Source organism: Pelophylax lessonae (genome assembly GCF_965119305.1).
Source record: "Pelophylax lessonae genome assembly, chromosome: 8".
NCBI lineage: Eukaryota > Metazoa > Chordata > Amphibia > Anura > Ranidae > Pelophylax > Pelophylax lessonae.
In genome coordinates this window covers 149,194,353-149,214,571 of record NC_138775.1, presented here as the reverse complement: position 1 = coordinate 149,214,571, position 20,219 = coordinate 149,194,353, and the positions used below count along the sequence as shown (strand labels likewise).

At 38.6% G+C, this 20,219-nt stretch overlaps 1 protein-coding gene across 1 annotated transcript in view; it reads left to right on the top strand.

Annotated features, from left to right (window-relative positions):
• The window catches only part of PRG4 (proteoglycan 4), a 134,752-nt gene that overhangs the window by 29,553 nt on the left and 84,980 nt on the right, over window positions 1-20,219 (top strand). Inside the window, exons 4-5 of the mRNA XM_082265581.1 lie at window positions 4,772-4,888; window positions 14,771-14,890. Coding sequence (XP_082121707.1) covers window positions 4,772-4,888; window positions 14,771-14,890 — 237 coding nt within the window. The remainder of the gene's footprint in view (window positions 1-4,771; window positions 4,889-14,770; window positions 14,891-20,219) is intronic.

Below are 20,219 nucleotides of genomic sequence, written 5' to 3'. Positions count from 1 at the left end.
TATAATTCTTAATAGTCAACAGATAACTATGTACATTTTTACCAAAATATGAAGACAAGGCAGTAGTACATGTCCTAACAACATTCTCAGCTTCCTAACTAAATGCATAATGTTGTATATGAAGGTCTTTTAGTTTTGAGGAAAACATGGACATTATAGGGCACCAAGTCTTAACCACTTGATGATTGGCATATTAAACCCCCTACCTGTCCAGGCCATTTTTCAGTTTTCAGCACTGTGAAGGTTTTAGCTGAAAATTACTCTGTCATGCAACACTGTACCCAAATTAATTTTGTATGGACCTTGTGGTGGTATTTAACCACTTGCCACTGCCGCACGAGTATATACTGAGGCAGTCAGCCTCTCCTGGGCAAAGTGACGTATGGGTACGTCGCTCGCCCACGAGCCTGTAGGGGGCAAGTGCACGCCGCCGGTGGTGTGCTCCCGACCCCGATCGTTTCCTGCCTAGCCAGCGTGTGTGACCAGCGGCTCCGATGTCCGAAGGGCCACTCGCGATCCCCCACAGGAGAGGGAGAAAGACAGACGGCTGATGTAAACACAGTCGTCTGTCATTCTCCCTGAAGTAATGACAGAGGCTATGCGATCCTGCTATGTAGGATCGTATGTCTCTGTGATTACTTCACTAGCCACGCCCCCTAACAGTTATAATCACACCCCTATGGACACACTTAACCCCTTGATCACCAATGAAGTTAACCCCTTCCCTGCCAGTGTCATTTTTACAGTAACAGTGCATATTTATAGCAATGATTATTGTAGTAATGTCACTGGTATCCCCAAAAGTGTCAAAAATGTCAGTCAGGGGTCCGATCTGTCCACCGCAATGTCGAAGTCCCGCAAAAAAAATCGCAGATCGCTGCCATTACTAGTTAAAAAAAAACAATAAAAATGACATAAATCTTTCCCGTAGTTAGTAAACGCAATAACTTTTGCACATTCCAATCAAAATACGCTTATTGCGATTTTTTTTACCAAAAATATGTAGCAGAAAACACATTGGCTTAAAATGTTAAAAAATTTTGACTTTTTTTTTTTTGGAGAATTTCATATAAAAAATGTGAAAAAATATTGTTATTTTTTCAAAATTGTCGCTCTTTTTTTGTTTATAGCGCAAAAAATAAAAATCGCACAGGTGACCAAATACCACCAAAAGAAAGCTCTGTTTGTGGGAAAATAAAGTACGTCAATTTCATTTGGGTACATTGTCGCACGACTGTGCAATTGTCCGTTAAAGTCACACAGTGCCGAATCGCAAAATAGGGCCTGGTCTTTGAGCAGCCAAATCCTCCGGGGCTTAAGTGGTTAAAGTGGGTTTTCTACTTTTTTTTACAATATAATAGAAAAAAAACAACAAAAATGTTTAAAAATGTTTAAAAAAAAAAAAAACAATTCCCTTATTTTCTGTTTTAAAAAACTGCAAAAAAAACGTGTTCTATATGCATAGGGCAAATAGTATTCAGCTGCATTCTTTTGGATAAAAAAAACAAAAAAAACAGAGAGTCAGCAAAATGTGGTATATACATTTGAAGTTTATCATCCCTAATGTTCTGCTTGCCATCACATTTCTTTAAGGTTTTTTAATTGCCAGGACAGTAAAAACCCACAAAATGACCCCTTTTTGCAAAGTAGGTAGTAAGAGTTCTGATTTGCCACAGTTTTTGGATTTTGCTTCACAGGGTTTTCATTTTAACAAGTTATTTGTAACACACAGCATGAACATACTTACAATTACACCCCAAACCACATCCTACTACTCCTAGTAAGTACGGAGAAACCATAAATGTGTGTTTTTATTTTGCAGCCCAGTCACATTAAGGGGCCTCAAGTCCAAGCAGCACATTCAGGCTTTCAATGGGCATTAAATATGCATCTGTTTTCCTGACTATGTATCACATTTTTTTTTTTTTACAAAAAGTTGAATTTTAATAAGCTACTTTTTCACACACATTACTACACCCTGAAAAACATTCTGCTACTCTTTCTTTTTTGCTGGCTAGACACAAAATCCAAAAAGCGCCTTCAGGCTTTCAAGGGGCATAAATTATGCATCTAATTTCAGCCGATTTTCATTTTAGGACCTTTTTTAATGATGGACTTGTCCAAAACTGTTTGTGTTTTTATTTTATTTTTTTTAATGAGTATGTAGGGGTACTCCTTACTCATTCACAACAGGGGAGGTGGTATCTTGGTGACCCCTATTTGTTGAAGGGGGCTTCAAGATTCTGGACCTCTACAACCACCGAGCCAAAGTTATGGGGAAGAGGCCCTTCTTTGCATCAGTATGGAAACAGGGTGCCTTGCTAGGGAGGAGGGGTGGGCACATGGCCTGGTAGGATTCAGGAGGAGGTGGCCACCCTCCTGTCCCACCAGGCTGTATATAGAAGAGAAGGGAGAATACATGGGAGACATAGGAGCTAGGGGTCTAACGACATCAGTGCATACTGTCGTCAAGGATGTAAGGATGTGCCACTTCAAAGGCAGGGTCAGGGCATCCTTCAGGCATGTTATTTAAATTAATTTAGCAAGTTTAATGTTCTTCCTAAAGCATTATTACATTTTCTGCCATGTTTCCCATGGTAGTGTCAACCCCCCCATGCCATTTGTTTGACAAACCCTAGACTTCAATAGGGTTTTCGATTTGGCACCCAAACTTCAGTAATGTTTGGTGAACTTGCCACAATCCAAACACAGGTGCCTTCAGCTCATGTATAGCGCTAGATGACATTGGTACTGGTGCTGCTCATGATTGGCATGGGAAGCTGTCCCTTTCTTCTCATAGCTAATCAGAGGAAAGAGAGTACCGCAGCCATGAAATTGTCTCTTTACCTTCTTTTTGTGATCTGCAATATTCAATGGACCCATTGATTAGAGCGATCAACTTCAAAAAGGGATTCTTTTAAATGGACTCCTGCATTCAGGGTTGCACTGTTTGCCCGTTTATAAGCAAAAGGCGGATGGCAACTTGCAAGTAGTTGAGTGCATTGTAGATGTGGTAGGGTGGTGAGGTTCACCAATCATGCACAAACCTTCGGATATTTAAGAATACCACACACTCTTGTGAACTATCTATTGTGGACAAAATGTTTTTGCTGAGTGAATCACCAATTGTCCCTAATTAGTCCAATTACCTGTGAAGTGCATCAGATACTGTCATGGGTTGACCAAACCTTTGTTTGCCATACAATTCAAATGTACTCTTCTTCCCATCTTTGCATGTTTTTGGCCCAGTGACACAGTGCTCACTTCAAAATAAACATCTTGCATACAGAATTTTGATTGAAATCAATCACAGAATGTTGTTTAACCACTTAAGAACCGGAAGGTTTTACCCCTTTAATGACCAAGCCATTTTTTGCGATACAGCACTGCCTTACTTTAACTGACAATTGCGCGGTCATGCGACACTGTACCCAAATACAATTGATGTCCTTTTTTTTCCCCACAAATAGAGATTTCTTTTGGTGGTATTTGTTCACCTCTATGATTTTTATTATTGCGCAATAAACAAAAAAAGAATGACAATTCTGAGAAAAAAAAAAACAATATTTTTACTTTCTGCTATAAAACATTCCTATTAAAAAAAAAAATAATAACATTTTTCATCATTTTAGGCCAATATGTATTCTGCTACATATTTTTTGTATAAAAAATCCCAATGAGTGTATATTGCTTGGTTTGCGCAAAAGTTATTGCATCTACAAACTAGGGGAAATATTTATGTCATTTTTAGTTATTTTAATTTTTTTACTAGTAAGGACGGCAATCAGCAATTTTTAGCAGGACTGCGACATTGCGGCAGACAGATCGGACACCTAACTGACATTTTTTACACTTTTGGGGGGACCAGTGACTTTACTGCAGTAATCAGTGCTAAAAATATGCATTGATACTGTACTAATGACACTGGCAGGGAAGGGGTTAACATTGTGGGTGATCAATGGGTTAAATGTGTGCCTAGGGGGTGCTTTCTAAATGTGTGGGGGGTGGACTCGCTGAATAAACACAGAGATCTGTGTTCCAAAATAGGAGGAACACAGGATTCTTGTGTTCATCACTCACATAACAGTGGTCTGCCATGTCTGTCTCCACAGGGAGCGAACGCGGGTGCCCGGCGGAACCTCTGATTGGCTCCCCCTCTAGCCAATCGGTGTGTGCACGCGCCTCCAGCTGAATGCGCGCCTACACTAACTGCTACACTAAGACTAAGTAAGACTACAGCGAGTGGTCGGCAAGTGGCTAAATCATACTGATATGAGTTCAGTAGAGAGTTCTCTTTTATATAGAGTCGAAAAAAAAAAAAAAAAAACATTCGTTCTAATGATCTACTACCAACAAAGGTGGAAAAGGAGAACCTGCAAAACATTTCCATGCCTGTCGCCTATTAGTGCTGCCATCTGTTGACAAAGGTCATAAAGGAGGCATTACGTTTCATTCAACCCTCATAAATAAAACCCCTAAGAGAAAAAACATATCAGAAACATTTTTTTTGGATAGAATAGTGACGGTTTGGAATCTCTGTCAGGTTTCATATTTTGTCTGGTGACTATGGATGGTTGTTGCCAAACTGACAAGGGTTTTATTCCTTACTTAATATATTCAAAACTAAATAAAAAGGCTTAGCTTTAGATATGTTTTTCCAGTGCCTGAAGACCACTAATAAGTGGCTAGATCAGAAGTATTGATGGCCCATCAAAAAATGGATTGTAAATGGATTTGAAAATTCTTTACTGACTTTATGCATTTTACACAGAAGGTTCATGCCAAGGACGATGTCATGAGGGTTTTATCAGAGGACAGACATGTGATTGTGATCCGAGCTGTGTAGGCTATGGAAAATGCTGCCCGGACTATGAAGAACATTGTGCAAGTAAGTAATTCATGCTATTTTTATATTAATAGTAGTAGAAAATATATTTGTACATTTTTATGAAATGAAATGATATGAAAATACATTATGCCTAAATATTTTAAATCTGGATTATATTGTGTGGGAATTTAGGCTAAAGCTTGATAACGGGTAAGTTCACAACAGAGGCATGAACAACAGGGTAAGTCCACACAATCTTTAAAGCTTTCTTATATAGAAAATCTTGCCATGATTATCTACCAAACAGCCTGGAAACACAAAAGACCACCAGACAGAGCAGGCCAAACATGTATTCCACTAACTAAAACAAGTAGAAAATTAGGTATATAGAAAACGTCATCAACCTCCAGGAATTAATGTTCTGTCTATGCAAAGGGCACTTCACAGAAAGTCAGCATATAAGGAATAAGGGTAAACTGGAGCAAGTGTCTTCGGATGGTCTTCAGCGAGGCAAAGCATGTGGATATGGCTAAACCAAATGAGTGGTCTTCTTTGACAAATGTCTTGATATGTCTTTGACAACCTTGATTTGGCTCTGCCTCTTCAAAAACTTTCAGGCTTCATTGGTCAAACCCTCTTAACTATATATATATATATATATATATATATATATATATATATATATATATACACACACACTATATTTTCAAAAGTATTGGGATGCCTGCCTTTACTGCCTTTAGACACACATGAACCTTAAAGTCATCCAAAGTCTTATGGGCCATACACACTATAAGATTTTCTGAAGACTTTTTCCTTTAGACTTACCAAAACTATATAATATGAGGTCAAACCTAAACACTTTCAAATTGTATGCAATCTGGCAGGCCCTTGCACTACATAGAAAAGGTAAATCTGAAGGAAATTTAACCACAAAAGTTGGATAGTGTGTATCCAGCTTTAGTCTGTAGGGTTCAATATTGAGTTGGCCCACCCTTTGCAGATATAACAGCTTCAACTCTTCTGGGAAGGCTGTCCACAAGGTTTAGGAGTGTGTCTATGGGAATGTTTGACCCTTCTTCCAGAAGCGCATTTGTGAGGTCAGGCTCTTGTTTATCCCAAAAGTGTTCTATTGGGTTGAGGTCAGGATTCTGTGCAGGCCAGTCAATTTCCTCCACCCCAAACTCTCTCATGCATGTCTTTATGGACCTTCATTTGTGCACTGGTCCAAATCATTTGGTGGAGGGGGATTATGGTGTGGGGTTGTTTTTCAGGGTTTCGCTTGGCCCCTTAGTTCCAGTGAAGGGAACTCTTAAGGCATCAGCATACCAAAACATTTTGGATAATTTCATGCTCCCAATTTGGTGGGAAGAGTTTGGGGATGGCCCCCTCCTGTTCCAACATGACTGCGCACCAGTGCACAAAGTAAGGTTAACTCCTGTTGTGACAATCACCACTATCCACACAAACGGCTTGCCTCTAGCTTTGACCCACTGAAAAACCAGGTTGAATAGCACCTTGACCCTTAAATGGGACTGATATTCTTTCTTTCACCAAATGTATCATTTTCAGCACCAACCGTCAGTACCTTCTCCAGCCACATCCAAACAGAACAGCTCATATAGTATAATTAAAACATTCCCCCTTTACTGAAACAAAATAAAATAGCACTCACTAATACAGTGCACTAAAATCTAATGCAAACAGAATTTTAGCTTCTATATTACTTGCATTGCCACCTTAGGAAGAAACATCAGCATTGGTAGTATGTTAAACAGTTCACTTCTGGTTCAGCCTGGACGTGATAACACAACATGGCCCAGCTCTGACGCATTTCACGCATTTCAGTACATTATCATTATTTACCTAAAGAGAAAAGGGATGTGATGTCTATACAAGAGCTTTATACCCTCCTTATGCTTGTGGTTTGCTAGTAGCCAGCACCATTTCGTCAACTACCGGCAAAACAGCAACTCCAGTCAAGGTCAAGATTTGTGTAAAAAGCTGGGAGCGCCATATTGGAGACTTCACAATGTAAATAAACCAACTGCTAGATGTCCGGATAAGCAGCATATCAGGATTAAACCCCCCCCCCCAAAGAACACTTTTATATATAATACTATATATAAACCCTTTTATTTATTCATATCCTATATTCTATCTATACCAACAAACTGCCACATGGTGGTTAAAAATAGATATTGCATATAAAATCTCAAAAATCCTCAATGAAACAATTCAATTCAAAATTCAAATTCGGATCATTTGAAACCAATGTTTTCATTTCAATGCCATCTTGTCTCTTTTTGGTTCAGTGTTTTTATTTTATTAGACTTCCTGCAGTGGCTATGATATTTTTCAATGCCCCAAAACATTTATTGTGGACCTCTGTAAAGTTTTTGCTTAGAAAACGTTATTTATAACGTATAGTGACATTGTGGACATGTTCTTGTATTTTTCTAGAAGTTTTCATTTTGTGCATCCAATATACTGCAAGCAGCAAGGGAATTTTATACATTACTCATCCCCTTCTGTATCGGACGTTATACAATTTTTAATTTCGTATTCTCTCCTGGTGACTATTGATATGAACTTTTTTTTTCTCCTTTATGTTTCCTATTGTTCTAGTACAGCCTTGGTACCTTCCACACATGAAAACAACTTTTTGGGTAAACAAATGATGCATTCCTATTAGTTGGGGGGATCTATTACTGATTTTACAATTTTAACTCTCAAGGTGGGGGCTTTCTTACAGTATACACACATTTTGGTATCTCTAGTAGTATATTACCCAGATATTTTTCTGCCCTCAAAACCATGCTGCCTGTTATAGTCTAAAAGAATAGCAGTAAAGAAATCAATATCCTGTGTATCTTCATTCCTATATTTTAATAGTTCATTCATTCATAATTCAATAATTCATCCTTATATAATTTCTGTCATACCCCTTTTCAACAAATTTGTCTCCAATATTTTTTTCTGTTATCATTCAGTTTATCAATAAAAGTCATTTAAAACTGAATGATAATAGGGGAAATATATTGCTGACCTGGGAGGGTAATGAGGAAAAAATAAACATTTTTGGATTTGGAGATTACAAAAAAATCAAAAAACATTGTGTACTAAAATGTTTTTTAACCAAAAGAATTTGATGCATTCATAATACCAGCTGCCCCCATCAATCTTGGTAGGTCAATTTATACTCTCTTCAATACAGGGCAATTTCAAAACTTCCTGTCCAAGCCAATTTTCAGCTTTCAGTGCTGTCGCAATTGCACGGTCCTACAACACTGTACCCATATGAAATTTCAATCATGTCTTCACACAATTAGAGCTTTCTTTTGGTACTGTTTAATTTCCGCAGTTTTTTATTTTTTGCTAAATAAATTTTAAAATTCTAAAAAAAAAAAAAAAAAACAGTTTTTCCCTATTCTGTTATAAAATTTTGCAAATAAATAATATTTATTCATAAATGTAGGCCAAAATGTATTCTGCAACATTTCTTTGGTGAAAATAACCAAAATCAGTGTTTATTATTTAGTCTGTAGGAAACAAACTATAGGACATATATCTGAAAATTGATCAATCCTGATGTACTGGTGCCCTATTTTATTTATTGAGGCCAGAAAATGCAAGAACAGTACAAATACCCCCAAATTACCCCCTTTTTTTTAAAATAGACACTCCAAGGTATTTAGTAAGAGGCATAGCAAGTTTTTTTAAGTTTTATCTTTTTTGAAAAATTAAGAAATTAAAAGAAAAAAAAAACTCAATTTTGCAGTGCAGTATAGCACTATCATATAACAGGACACTTGCTGATAACAGTATGTAAAAAAAAATAATAATAATTGTTTTATTTTTTTATTACATTTTTTTCATTTTTATTTGTTTTAACAATTACTTTTTACACACTGTGACCAGAGCAATACAGTGCTACCATAGTATCACTATACTACTCTGGTGTAGATGTCAGGATTTTTTTTTTTTTTTTACACATTATGATTGCTTATACCAGCGAATTTCATTGCTATAAGCAGCCACTTTTACTGAATAAAAAAATGATTCATTTAGTGTGCTTTGTTGTGATTAGCTGTAATTGGTTACATCTAATTACATGTTACAAATCGGCTGTGATTGGCCCTGTCTGTACCATGTGATTACTGCAAACAATTACCGCTAGCAACACAACTGTACACAATGAATGGCATGAAAGGAAGCAATCCATTGTTTACAAATGTCATGTGATCTTCTGTGATTGGTCACAGTGATCATATGGTAAAGGCAGTGGGCCGGTACAGTGATCAGTCATAGGCTGTGTCTGGCCACCACTATAGGTTATAAAAAACATTTTCTATCCAAACACTTTAGAGAGGTTCACAATAAAGACTCTACAGAATTAAGGTTCTGGCTCATTGAAAAATATCATAGCTACTGGAGGGAGTCTAATAAAATTAAGACATTGAACCAAAAGGAGATGAGATGATTTATAAACTGAAAACATTGATTCCAAATGGTCTGAATGTGGATTTTGAATTAAATTGTTTCATTGAGGATTTTTGAGATTTTGAAGTTCACTTTTTTTTATGAGATAAGATTTTTTTATGCAATATCCATTTGTAGCCACTAGGTGGCAGTTCGTTGGCATAGAACAAAGGAGTCAAACTCAATTTCATCACATGCCGCATCAGCATTATGTTTGCCATTTGTATCTGTAAAATTATAAAAATGTATCCATGTTTTTTTTCTCAGAGAATAGGTGCAGGAACTTAACCACGCCCCCCCCCCCCCCCCGCCGAACCACATCAAACAATGGGTGTGGCCAAATTGCAGTGGGAGGATCTTAAAGGGGCAATAAATACCAGGAGTTCATTATGTTCAGAGTTCAGGAGTGCGCTAAATACAGAGTGCAGGGTTTAGGGGTGCTCTATGCCCAATGAGCAGCGTCCAGCTCACTTTTACAGCTGTCCTCATCTCACTTCCACCCCTCCTCTGCTCTGACCTCTGAACCTCTCCCCCATCCCCCACTTCTGCAGACATCTCCCTCCACAGACCTCATCTGTCCCCCTATCCCCAAATCTTCCTTGCATCCCACCTACCTGTCCCGGCTGTAGTACCTTCCAGCAGTGTAAGTAATCATTGTTTGGCATCTGTGAACCTGGGCACAGATGGGGATCACAGTGCAGCTTACCATGTGAAGCCTCATCCCACAATGCACTGGCATCTGCATCTCCCTAGTCCCCCCTGTGAGTGCAGGGGAGATAGGTATCTGTGAGAGCTGAGAGGAAAGCTGTTCTTGTAAACACAGAAAGCTTCTGTGTTTACAAGTGACAGTGGTGAGCAGGGAGCGGAGGGTGAGAGCCAGAGGTGACAGAAAAGAGCACATTCTGGCTGAAAAAAGGCCCTGGGGACGAGGGCCACATGAAATTGCCTGAGGGGCTGGATTAGGCCCACGGGCCTTGTGTTTGACACATGTGGCATAGAATATAGGATAATACATAAATAATACGGTTACATATATGGTATATTTAAAAACATAAGTATACTTTGGAGGGGGTTAAATTAGTAATTTTGTATACATTTTGTATACATTCTGTGCATTTATTGTGAAAAGGATGATCTTTGGCATCAGTTATATGTGGATAGGTTATCACCATTATTTTTATTGCAAACTAACTATTTTTATTTTTTAAATACTTAAGAAGGAGAAAATCAGGTATATTAGATCCTTGTATGGGATTTGGGAAAAGTGCACTTAGGGTCTCCAATATGGTATCCCCAAGTCCGGATACGCTGCTTAGCTGGTCCTCTAGCCCTATTTACATTTTGTGGTCTCCAATATGGCATTCTTTGTAATTGACACGAGGCTGTACCTCTAGTGGCTGTTTGCCTATAGTTGGCAAAATGCTGCTGGATACTAGGCAATCACAAGCATTAGGAGGGAATAAAGCTCTTAAATGGATGTACATCCCTTTTGACATGACAATAAGCGGCAGGTGCTGGGCCATATGGCATCATCGCATACAGGTGGAACCAGAAATGAACTGTTTAACATACTATCAATACTGATGTTTCTTCTTAAGGGGGAAATGCATGTAATATAGAAGCCATTATTGTATGTGCACTGGATTTTAGTACAATATTTTTCTGAGTGCTATTTTATATTTAAGTAAATAGACAAGTCGCGCTACGTGATAAAGAACTATATAAATGTCCAAACACCTAATGATAGGTGAACCAGATTCAATAATAATAGACAACATGAATGTCCATATTAGTCCATATATTAGTGAAAAATTATGAAAAAAGGTGTCAATCCAGAATCCCTTTGGTAATGCGCTTACTGGAACACAATGTGTCAGAAGCCAGGATCCAAATCAGAAATCTTAAAGAGGAAGTAAACCCTCCTCTGACACTTGTACCTATAGGTAAGCCTATAATAAGGCTTACCTATAGGTACTGTAAATATCTCCTAAACATGTACCGTTTAGGAGATATTTACCTTAGATGCATCCAGTGACATCACTGGCACATGCGCTCTGAAGGAACCGCCGCTGGTGCCGTTTCTTCAGAGCTCTGTGCCGTGACTGTTGGCTCCCGCGCGCGTGCGCGGGAGTGACGTCACCGCGGCTCCGGCCAATCAGATGGCCGGATGCCGCGATCCCTGAAGACGTGCGACTGGACATGTCGCCCGTCATCCAGCTAAGTGGGCGGCACGGCGGGGGCTCGTTCTAAGGTAAGTATTTCATAATGAGCTAATATGCGATGCATACTAGCCCATTATGCGTTTCTCTTGCAGGGTGAAAAAGAAAAAAAAAAGGGTTTACAACCTCTTTAATGGCTTGTTAGCAGATGTCCGTGATTGACCTCCCAAAATTTTGAATACGTGGAATCCAGAGTTCACATCCCACATGAAATCAGACCAATATCACTCCACCAGGCAAGCAGGTATACCAACACCAATGTAGGCCCCTTACCAGATTAAACTTGATATTGCATAGATATCCTGGGATGGATGGATAATGAGATCCCCACAGATGCGGAGCAGATATATAGGCTGTAACTTGTTGACCACAAATATCCTGGTGTAGGATGGGTAGTATGATCGCCACAGAAGCTCAAAAATCACAAATCTCACAGGCCCCAATGCATTAAAACATAAAAGGAAAGAGCCGCCATAGTGTAAAAATGTACAAAAATGTATTCAAATAAAAAGTAATAAACTCGCATGTATAAGGAAGTAGCAGAACGTTTGTAAAAGCCGCCGGCCGGACGGCTGTCCACATCCGCACTCGTCGGACGCTTTCGGAAATGACGTCAGCGCGCCGTATCCTAACGCCGTTTCGTCACAGATGACGTTTTATATTGTTTCAATAAAGGGGAAATATTTTAAGACATATTACACTATGAGAGCTGTGCTGTTTTCTCTGAGTAGATGTGCCTGGAGGAGGTACTGACAGTTGGTGCAGAGAGTGATACATCTAGTGCAAGGATATCAGTCCTATTTAAAGGGCAAGGCACTATTAGAACTTACTTTTCAGTGGGTCAAATCAGGAGGTACGCAGTTTGTGTGGATGGTAGCAAAGCACTTTATTGGTGGGGATTGTCACAACAAGAGTCTGCACATATCGTCATGTGGAGTAAGAAGATTGTGGTACACAACATATGGTCACAATGACTCTTTATATACTGAGAGTCACACACTATCTGGTAAGCTTATATGTGTAGTGTTTGGAGTGAGCACAGGGTGTCACATCTGTAAAGCTGATTTCAAGTCACAGAGATTTTTGCCTGTATGCAAGAAAGTATTTCTACTGGTGCTGGACTATTTAACATTCTGCTGCATGGATAGGGCTTAAGTTTATTAGTTATTTGCAAAGTGGACTGTATATGTTTTATATATTTTTTTATATTTTTATGGTTATGTATGCATATTTGAGTTATCATAAAGTACATATTATTATTAGTGAAAGTGTTACATGTTTTTGATATTATGATCCGTAGTGTGTATTATTCTACACATACAGTATCTCACAAAAGTGAGAACAACCCTCACATTTTTGTAAATATTTTATTATATCTTTTGATGTGACAACACTGAGGAAATTACACTTTGCTACAATGTATAGTAGTGAGTGTACAGCTTGTATAATGGTGTAAATGTGCTGTCCCCTCAAAATAACTCAACCCACAGCCATTAATGTCTATACCGCTGGAAACAAAAGTGAGTACACCCCTAAGTAAACACTTCCAAATTGGGCCCAAATAGCCATTTTCCCTCCCCAATGTCATGTGACAAGGTCTCAGGTGTGAATGGGGAGCAGGTGTGTTAAATTTGGAGTTATCGCTCTCACTCTCTCATGCTGGTCACTGGAAGATCAACATGGCACCTCATGGCAAAGAGCTCTCTGAGGATCTGAAAAAAAAGAATTGTTGCTCTACATCAGGGGGTGTAAAAATCAATATCACTGCAGGCCGCATTAGCATTATGGTTTCCTTCAAAGGGCTGGTTGTATCTGTAAGACTATATAAATGTATCTACTATTTATCATATTAAAAAACTGACTGTACATTCAATTATTACTACTACAGACTTAAGCTGTGAAGGGCAGCTGCAGACTTGCATGGAGCCCACTCAAACTCCTGTAACAGATGATGTGAATCTAAAAAGGAGGGTCGCACAGCACTGGTATCACCATCAAGAAGCTTAATTGGAGAATGCCCAGGCAGAACATGGTTCTGCCATGGTGCTCTCTCTGAGAAGTCTCCAATAAAGTTTCTTGTGAATGATACTAGCAGTGTGCGACCCTCCTTTTCAACTGGCAAAGAAATGTATTATTCTCTTATTAATGGTAAGCAGATGTCCAGAGCAACCCAACCCCCCTTACATCAGATATCAGGAGCTCCCCACCATCAGAAGTCAAGAGTCTCCCACCCTCCCTTACATCACAGCGCACCCCACTTGTGCTGCTGCCTGCATGAAGCTGGAGGGAAAGCTGCAGGAGAGGTGGGAGGGCCACATGAAATCGCCTGGAGGGCCGCATTCGGCCCGCGGGCCTTGTGTTTGACACATGTGCTCTACATAAAGATGGCCTAGGTTTTTAAGAAGATTGAATGGGGTGTGAAAAGTGTGCTGATTATGGACTGTGGGACTGTAAAGGGACAGTCTTTAGCCTTAACTCTTCAGTAGGCTAGCCGTACCGTTGGTGCACCTAAAAATAGTCCCAATCAAGCCAGAAGGCTACTAAATGGGTGTAAGGTCAGTTTTCCAAAAAGTCTCTCCAGCAGCATATAGTAGATCTCCATGGCAGCAGCTCACTGGTCCCATTGATATTGCAGCTCAACATCTGGTCACACACAGAGATTAGTCCACACACTGTTCTGCACCCAGATGACTCTGACTGTCGACACACCCAGATTTAGCACTCCAGATCCCGCTCAGACCCCCATTTTGCAATAGTGGTGGTGCACACTGGACAGCGATGTGCACTCTCCAGGCTCCCTCATGGCAAGAGGAAGCTGTTCTTTGGGAAATGCAGCTCAAAAGCTCTTAATTACAGTAGTCTCTTTCTTCTGGACTAAAATTCCCACAGAGCATTGCTGCCTGACTCAGTCTATTGAACTCTCTCAGCTCAGATATAGCAATTAACCAGTTAAGCACTGCAGGGCAGCAGGTACAGAGAGCAACTGCAGCCAGTGTTTCTCTCAGTTTACATTCTTAGTCAAGCACATGCCTACACATCATTTATTGTAAAATATTTATCATTCCTAAATTCTGTCATTTGCAATAAAATTCACTTTTAAAACTAACTTAGATCTTTGTTATGGTGATTGATTTTAAATTATTGTCTTGTGATTATTTTTATATTTTATTTACTTCTTGTAAGTTTATTTCTACAAAACAAAATATTAATACCTTAACAACAGTTAATGTTTCTCCCTAAGAACCAGTTCAGAAGCCGCCACCCCCTCCTCCACCACAGCTTCCAGATCCTGATCCAAGAGATAATTCTCCAAAACCCAGCAGGAAACCAGAGGAAAGAGTACCTGAACCTGCACCAGAAGGTAGAGGAACAAATATTAAACTACATCATTAGAAAAATAATTTATTTGGTAGAACATTCACTGAAAATAATCAGTTCAAGTTTTCCTATTGTTATAATAATTTAATATTTGTATTTTTAAATTAGCACATCCTACTGGCTACTTCTTATTGTGGTGCACATGGTTGGAAAATTCAATCTGGCCCTTTCAGATCTCTGCTTTTTAATAGCACACTGTAAAAAGTCTGTTTTACTGGCCAGACCTCCAATGTGCGCAAAATCATGGCAGTTTGTATGGTGCAATGTGGCACCTCAATGCACAACTTTAGTAGCACAGAATGCACTTGGACTTTCAATGTCAACGTGGTGCATTAGGTAAAACATTTATTTTAATTTTTTGTGTTAAAGTATATGTGAAAAGAAACAAAGAACCCACGTTCTTATGTGATAAAATACATATCACCATAGTGAATAAACAATAGTGAATAGACAAATAAATAAATAAATAAATAAATACATCTTCATTTAAATGGTGGAAAATGCATAGAAATTGTGAAGTCCATATATAATCCCACACGTGAATAACATCCTCAGTGTATATAGGAAAGGTCCCTCTCCATTAGCATGCAGACGCACTATACACTCAGCAGACTTGGTTGACCCCTATTACAGGGAGTCGAATTGCGCTTATGGGAAAATCCAAGATATCATACATGAGGCCACAGGATTGAATTCAAACCGCTGCTGTAATCCATTCAATATGTATAAATAAATATGTATAAATTGCGTATCCAAAGCTCCAGTGTTGCCATATAGAGAGGGAGAGGAAAGAACACTCTCATGGTGAAGTATTTCAAATCATTTATTTAAAAAAGAAGGTTGTATTGCACATACATCAAAGAAGACAAGGATCAGCATGTATTGTATATGAATCGCCGGTTTGTGCTCCACCTTTGTTCCAGCTGATCGGAAATGACGTATCTCAAACACCACCCCATGTCTGACGTCCTTAGGGGGTCGACCTGTTTCATCATTTCGTCAGTCTATGTCTGATGTCCTCAGGGGTTTGAATCTTTCCTATACTCAATGAGGATGTTAATCACGTGTGGAATGTTATATGGACTTCACAATTTTTATGTATTTTTCTATAATTTAAATGCAGATGTATTAATTTATTTATTTGTCTATTCACTATTGTTTATTCACTATGGTGATTAGTAATGGGCTGAACACCCCCTGTTCGGTTCGCACCAGAACATCTCAAACAGGGAAAAAGTTCTAGTGTACATGCAAACTCTATTAAAGTCTATGGGACACAAACATGAAAAATCAAAAGTCCTCATTATAAAGGTTTATATGCAAGTTATTAATGCTTAAAGTGAAACAATAGAAATAAAAAATTCCTTTAAATATCATGCCTGGGGGGTTTCCTTAATTTGCATTGTGCATGTCATTTTAACTTGCTCGTGGCTGTTATGTATAGTCGGCTCCAAGCAATACAGATAAAAAAAAAATGAAAAAACAGCGTGGGACCCCCCTACCCCAAAATCCATACCAGACCCTTTTCCGAGCAAGTGGCCTGGCTGGCCAGGATGGGGGGGGGGGACGAGTGAGGGGGGAGGGTGCTTTGGGGTGGGGACGAGGACAAGGGCTTCTTCCGGACAACCCTGGACTGTGGTTGTCAGGGACTGTGGTTGTCAGGGCCTGTGGGTTGTGGGGCTTATCAGAATCTGGAAGCCCCCTTTAACAAGGGCCCCCAGATCCCGCCCCCCCATGTGAATGGATATCGGGTACATCGTACCCCTACCCATTCACCAAAAAAGTATACAAAAATAAACACAAAAGCCAGTTTTTGACAAGTACTTTATTAAAAAATAAAAATAAAAAAATAGTGCCCCCTGATGTAAATCCATCGTTAATCATGTCACCTGCCTCACCCCAAAAATAGTAAAAAAAAAAGACGGTCCCACCTCTTCACACGCCTCCAAGATAGAATCACAGTTGACAGTACTATACATAACAGGTCAAATGGCCTTAATGTGAATAATGTAATCTGCTGATGGATCAACGCGTTTTGCTGAGATAGCTTCTTCAGGATCCAAACATTGTATACATATCAGACAGATTTTCAAAATATCATAGTATCTAAAATAGATAACAATACATATCAATATACATCACATACAATACTTCAGACATACATAACAGGCCATTTGACCTATTATGTATATGTACTGTCAACTGTGATTGTATCCGTTTTAGTGGATTGTATGTATATTTAAATAAAATATTTATTTTTCTTTTATATTACATGTGGATACCTAATATTTGTGAGGCACATTCAAATCCCCACTGTCCAGGTCTGATAGACAAATTTCCCCCGTTCTTGCCCCTCCCCGCTCCCCTCTCTGTTCCACTATCACACCTGGATTATATATTTTTTCCCTGCCAATATTTAGGGGACGGTGCCACTTATCTGTCATACAGCCCACCCCTCTCCATACAATTTCAATTGGGTAAGGGTTAGGCCTTTTGTCAGGTTTTTATTGCTGCCTTTGTCCCCATTGGAGCCAAGTGTCTTAAAGGAGTATTAAAAACAAAAGCAAATACTTATATTGCAATCTACCAATTCTTAGATGTAATGGCTGCACTAGTTTTACTTTTAGGCTTTCTTTCTTCTATTTTCTTCTGGTGATCCAGTCAGTAAGTCTCTCTTGTTTTTCAATGGAACAAACTCTCTTCCATATGTATCAGTTTACTGGGATAGGACAAACCATTTAACACTGACAGGGGCACTTATAATGATCATCTTTTATTTATTCACAAAAACTTTATCCCAAAGGAAAAAAAACTGTTTGCTGTAACTGATTATAAAGTGTGAGCTGGGATTTGGCTTCAATTTGTTAATGTATTTAAATCTGCTAGTACATTTAACACTTCATTTTCTTTTCACTATTGCACAAATAGAATTGTAACAAGTAAATGTTAAAGGATGGCATTTCTTATAGCAACCAGAGCAGCCAAGGCTATGCATATGTTGTTTTAAATTCTAACTCATGTCATTCCTCCTTTTGGATTATGTCATTTGCTTGCTTTTTTAAGATACTATTCATGAGCCCTCCCTACCAGTTCTATAAGAAGGCCAGAGCAATGCAGCAGCAGGAGAACCCCCACGTCTGACAATGTGCTGGGGGTGCATCTAGGCCAGGAGCCTCTACAAATCATTCTGGCAGGATATGTCTCTCCCAGATTACACTGTAGTATACAGCCATCACCTATGTATCTCAAGTGTTGACAGCACTGCTAATGGAAGACCAGCTTTAACACTCACAGCAGAGCTCTGATTACATCAGCAGAGAAACACACTTAGTAGTCTATTTATAAGACATTCTTTAGACAAATGTCACAAGTGCTCACCCAGCCATTCTAAAATTCTGATGGTAATTCGCCTAATATGTTGATTTATTAGGATCATCAGTTCCTGATTAAGGTATTCCAGGAGAAAAAAAACACATTATGGCCACTAGATAGAGCTGGTGATCACAGGAAATCAATATTTGAAGCAAAATACAGCCAGAGTCCGTGAAGGGTGGGCGAATGCTCATAACATTTGCTGAACATTTGTTTTATAAATAGACCCCTATTTGTAAAAATCGGGGGTTGGGCTGTTAGTGTGACAACCAACTCCTGCTCTTTATTTATTTATTTTATGTTTATTGCTTCCTATGTGCAGACTGTAAAAAATAAATTAATTAATTAATTAAAAAAAAAAAAAAAAAAAGGAAGTAGCCCATTAATCACCTTAAGTTAACATTACCAACTTGTGGGCTGCCCACCGTACATTTACTGTTAAAATAGCCTGTTCATGAAGAGGGTAAAACCTCCTGGAGCTTAAGTGATTAAATCAGTTGTTCTTAAGGGTCCTTTTACACGGGCGATCCGTATGTCCGTATTTCATCCCATTTTTTTGCGGATGAAAAACGGACATAATGCATGTCAATGGGATTGCGGATGTCAGCAGATGACCATTTGCATCCTTTCCGATCAGTTCAGTTTTTTTGAATGGAAGAGAACTCTATTTTATCTTCCGTTTAAAAAAACGGAAAGGACGCAAAAACGGATGTCAGTGGTGTCATCCGCTGACATCCGCAATCCCATTGACATGCATTATCTCCGTTTATCATCCACAAATGAATGGGATGATAAACGGACATACAGACCGGATGACACAAGTGTCATCCGTGTCCATAAAAAAAAAAAGTGCCGGAGAGGATCAAAAAAACGGTCCGCCCCATGTGAAAGGAATTTTTTTTTTTTTTTACCATTTGTAAGAAAAAACATCCTTGTGTCTGTAGTAATGCAATAAAAATGTTTTTTTTTTTTTTTTTTTTACCAGGCTCTATAAATATGATTCTTTTGATTTTAAAAATGGCAATTTGCTGAATAAAATTTACACATTTAATAAGTTATAAACTTACTAAAAAATAAATGGAAAAGAATGCTGATCCATATAATGTTAATAAAATCCTGGTTCATTTTTAACATATTTTCATGACTAAATCAAATTGGTTTAAACATTTTGAAAAACACCCCCATTATATTAAATTCCCCTTGAGCCAAAGGCTGTTGACACTAGAGCTGTAGGATTGAAGCTATTACTACTATACTCTGAAACAGCCATATTGCTACATCTACAATTAAGCCAGTTCCATCTGTCTAAACCGGAGGGTGGGGGGTTGATGCAGAATCTGGGTGGTTGACTTTGGCATCTTCACCTTTGGTGCCAGAGAACCTTGTCTTGGCACTGCCTGTGTGCAGCAGAGGTAAAAATTCAGCTTTTCCCTTTATGGTTTATACTGTATATATATTTTTTATTCATTTTGCATCAACGTGTTTGTGCATTAGTGCACAACAGAGATGTGAACATGTCCTTCAATTTTACTATATATTTATTTTGCTGTCACAGAGTACTCAGCAATTCAAAGTCTGTGTATTTGGTTTTGTCCATTTTATTTTTATGTCTATTGTATTTTGGTTTCTGCTGCTGTTTTCTTTTTTGGACGCTTTGAATGAAATTGCTCAGGCCATTTTTAGGACTGATCTAAAATACAAGGGATATCTTCCCTGCCTCTGATCATGTTTTTAATTGTCTTCAAGTTCATATGGTAATTTTAGAGAGTTGCGTTTTACAAAATACAACAAAAATAAGTTAAACTAAAGTGAATCTGGTTATTTCAGCTGAACTTTATTGAAGCAAACAATTGCATATTAATCTTTTTCCTTCTTCTTTTGAGCCAGCAGGCAGCGCTCTAGTCTCTTTTTCACGTTTTACAAACTCCCAGATTGTTTTT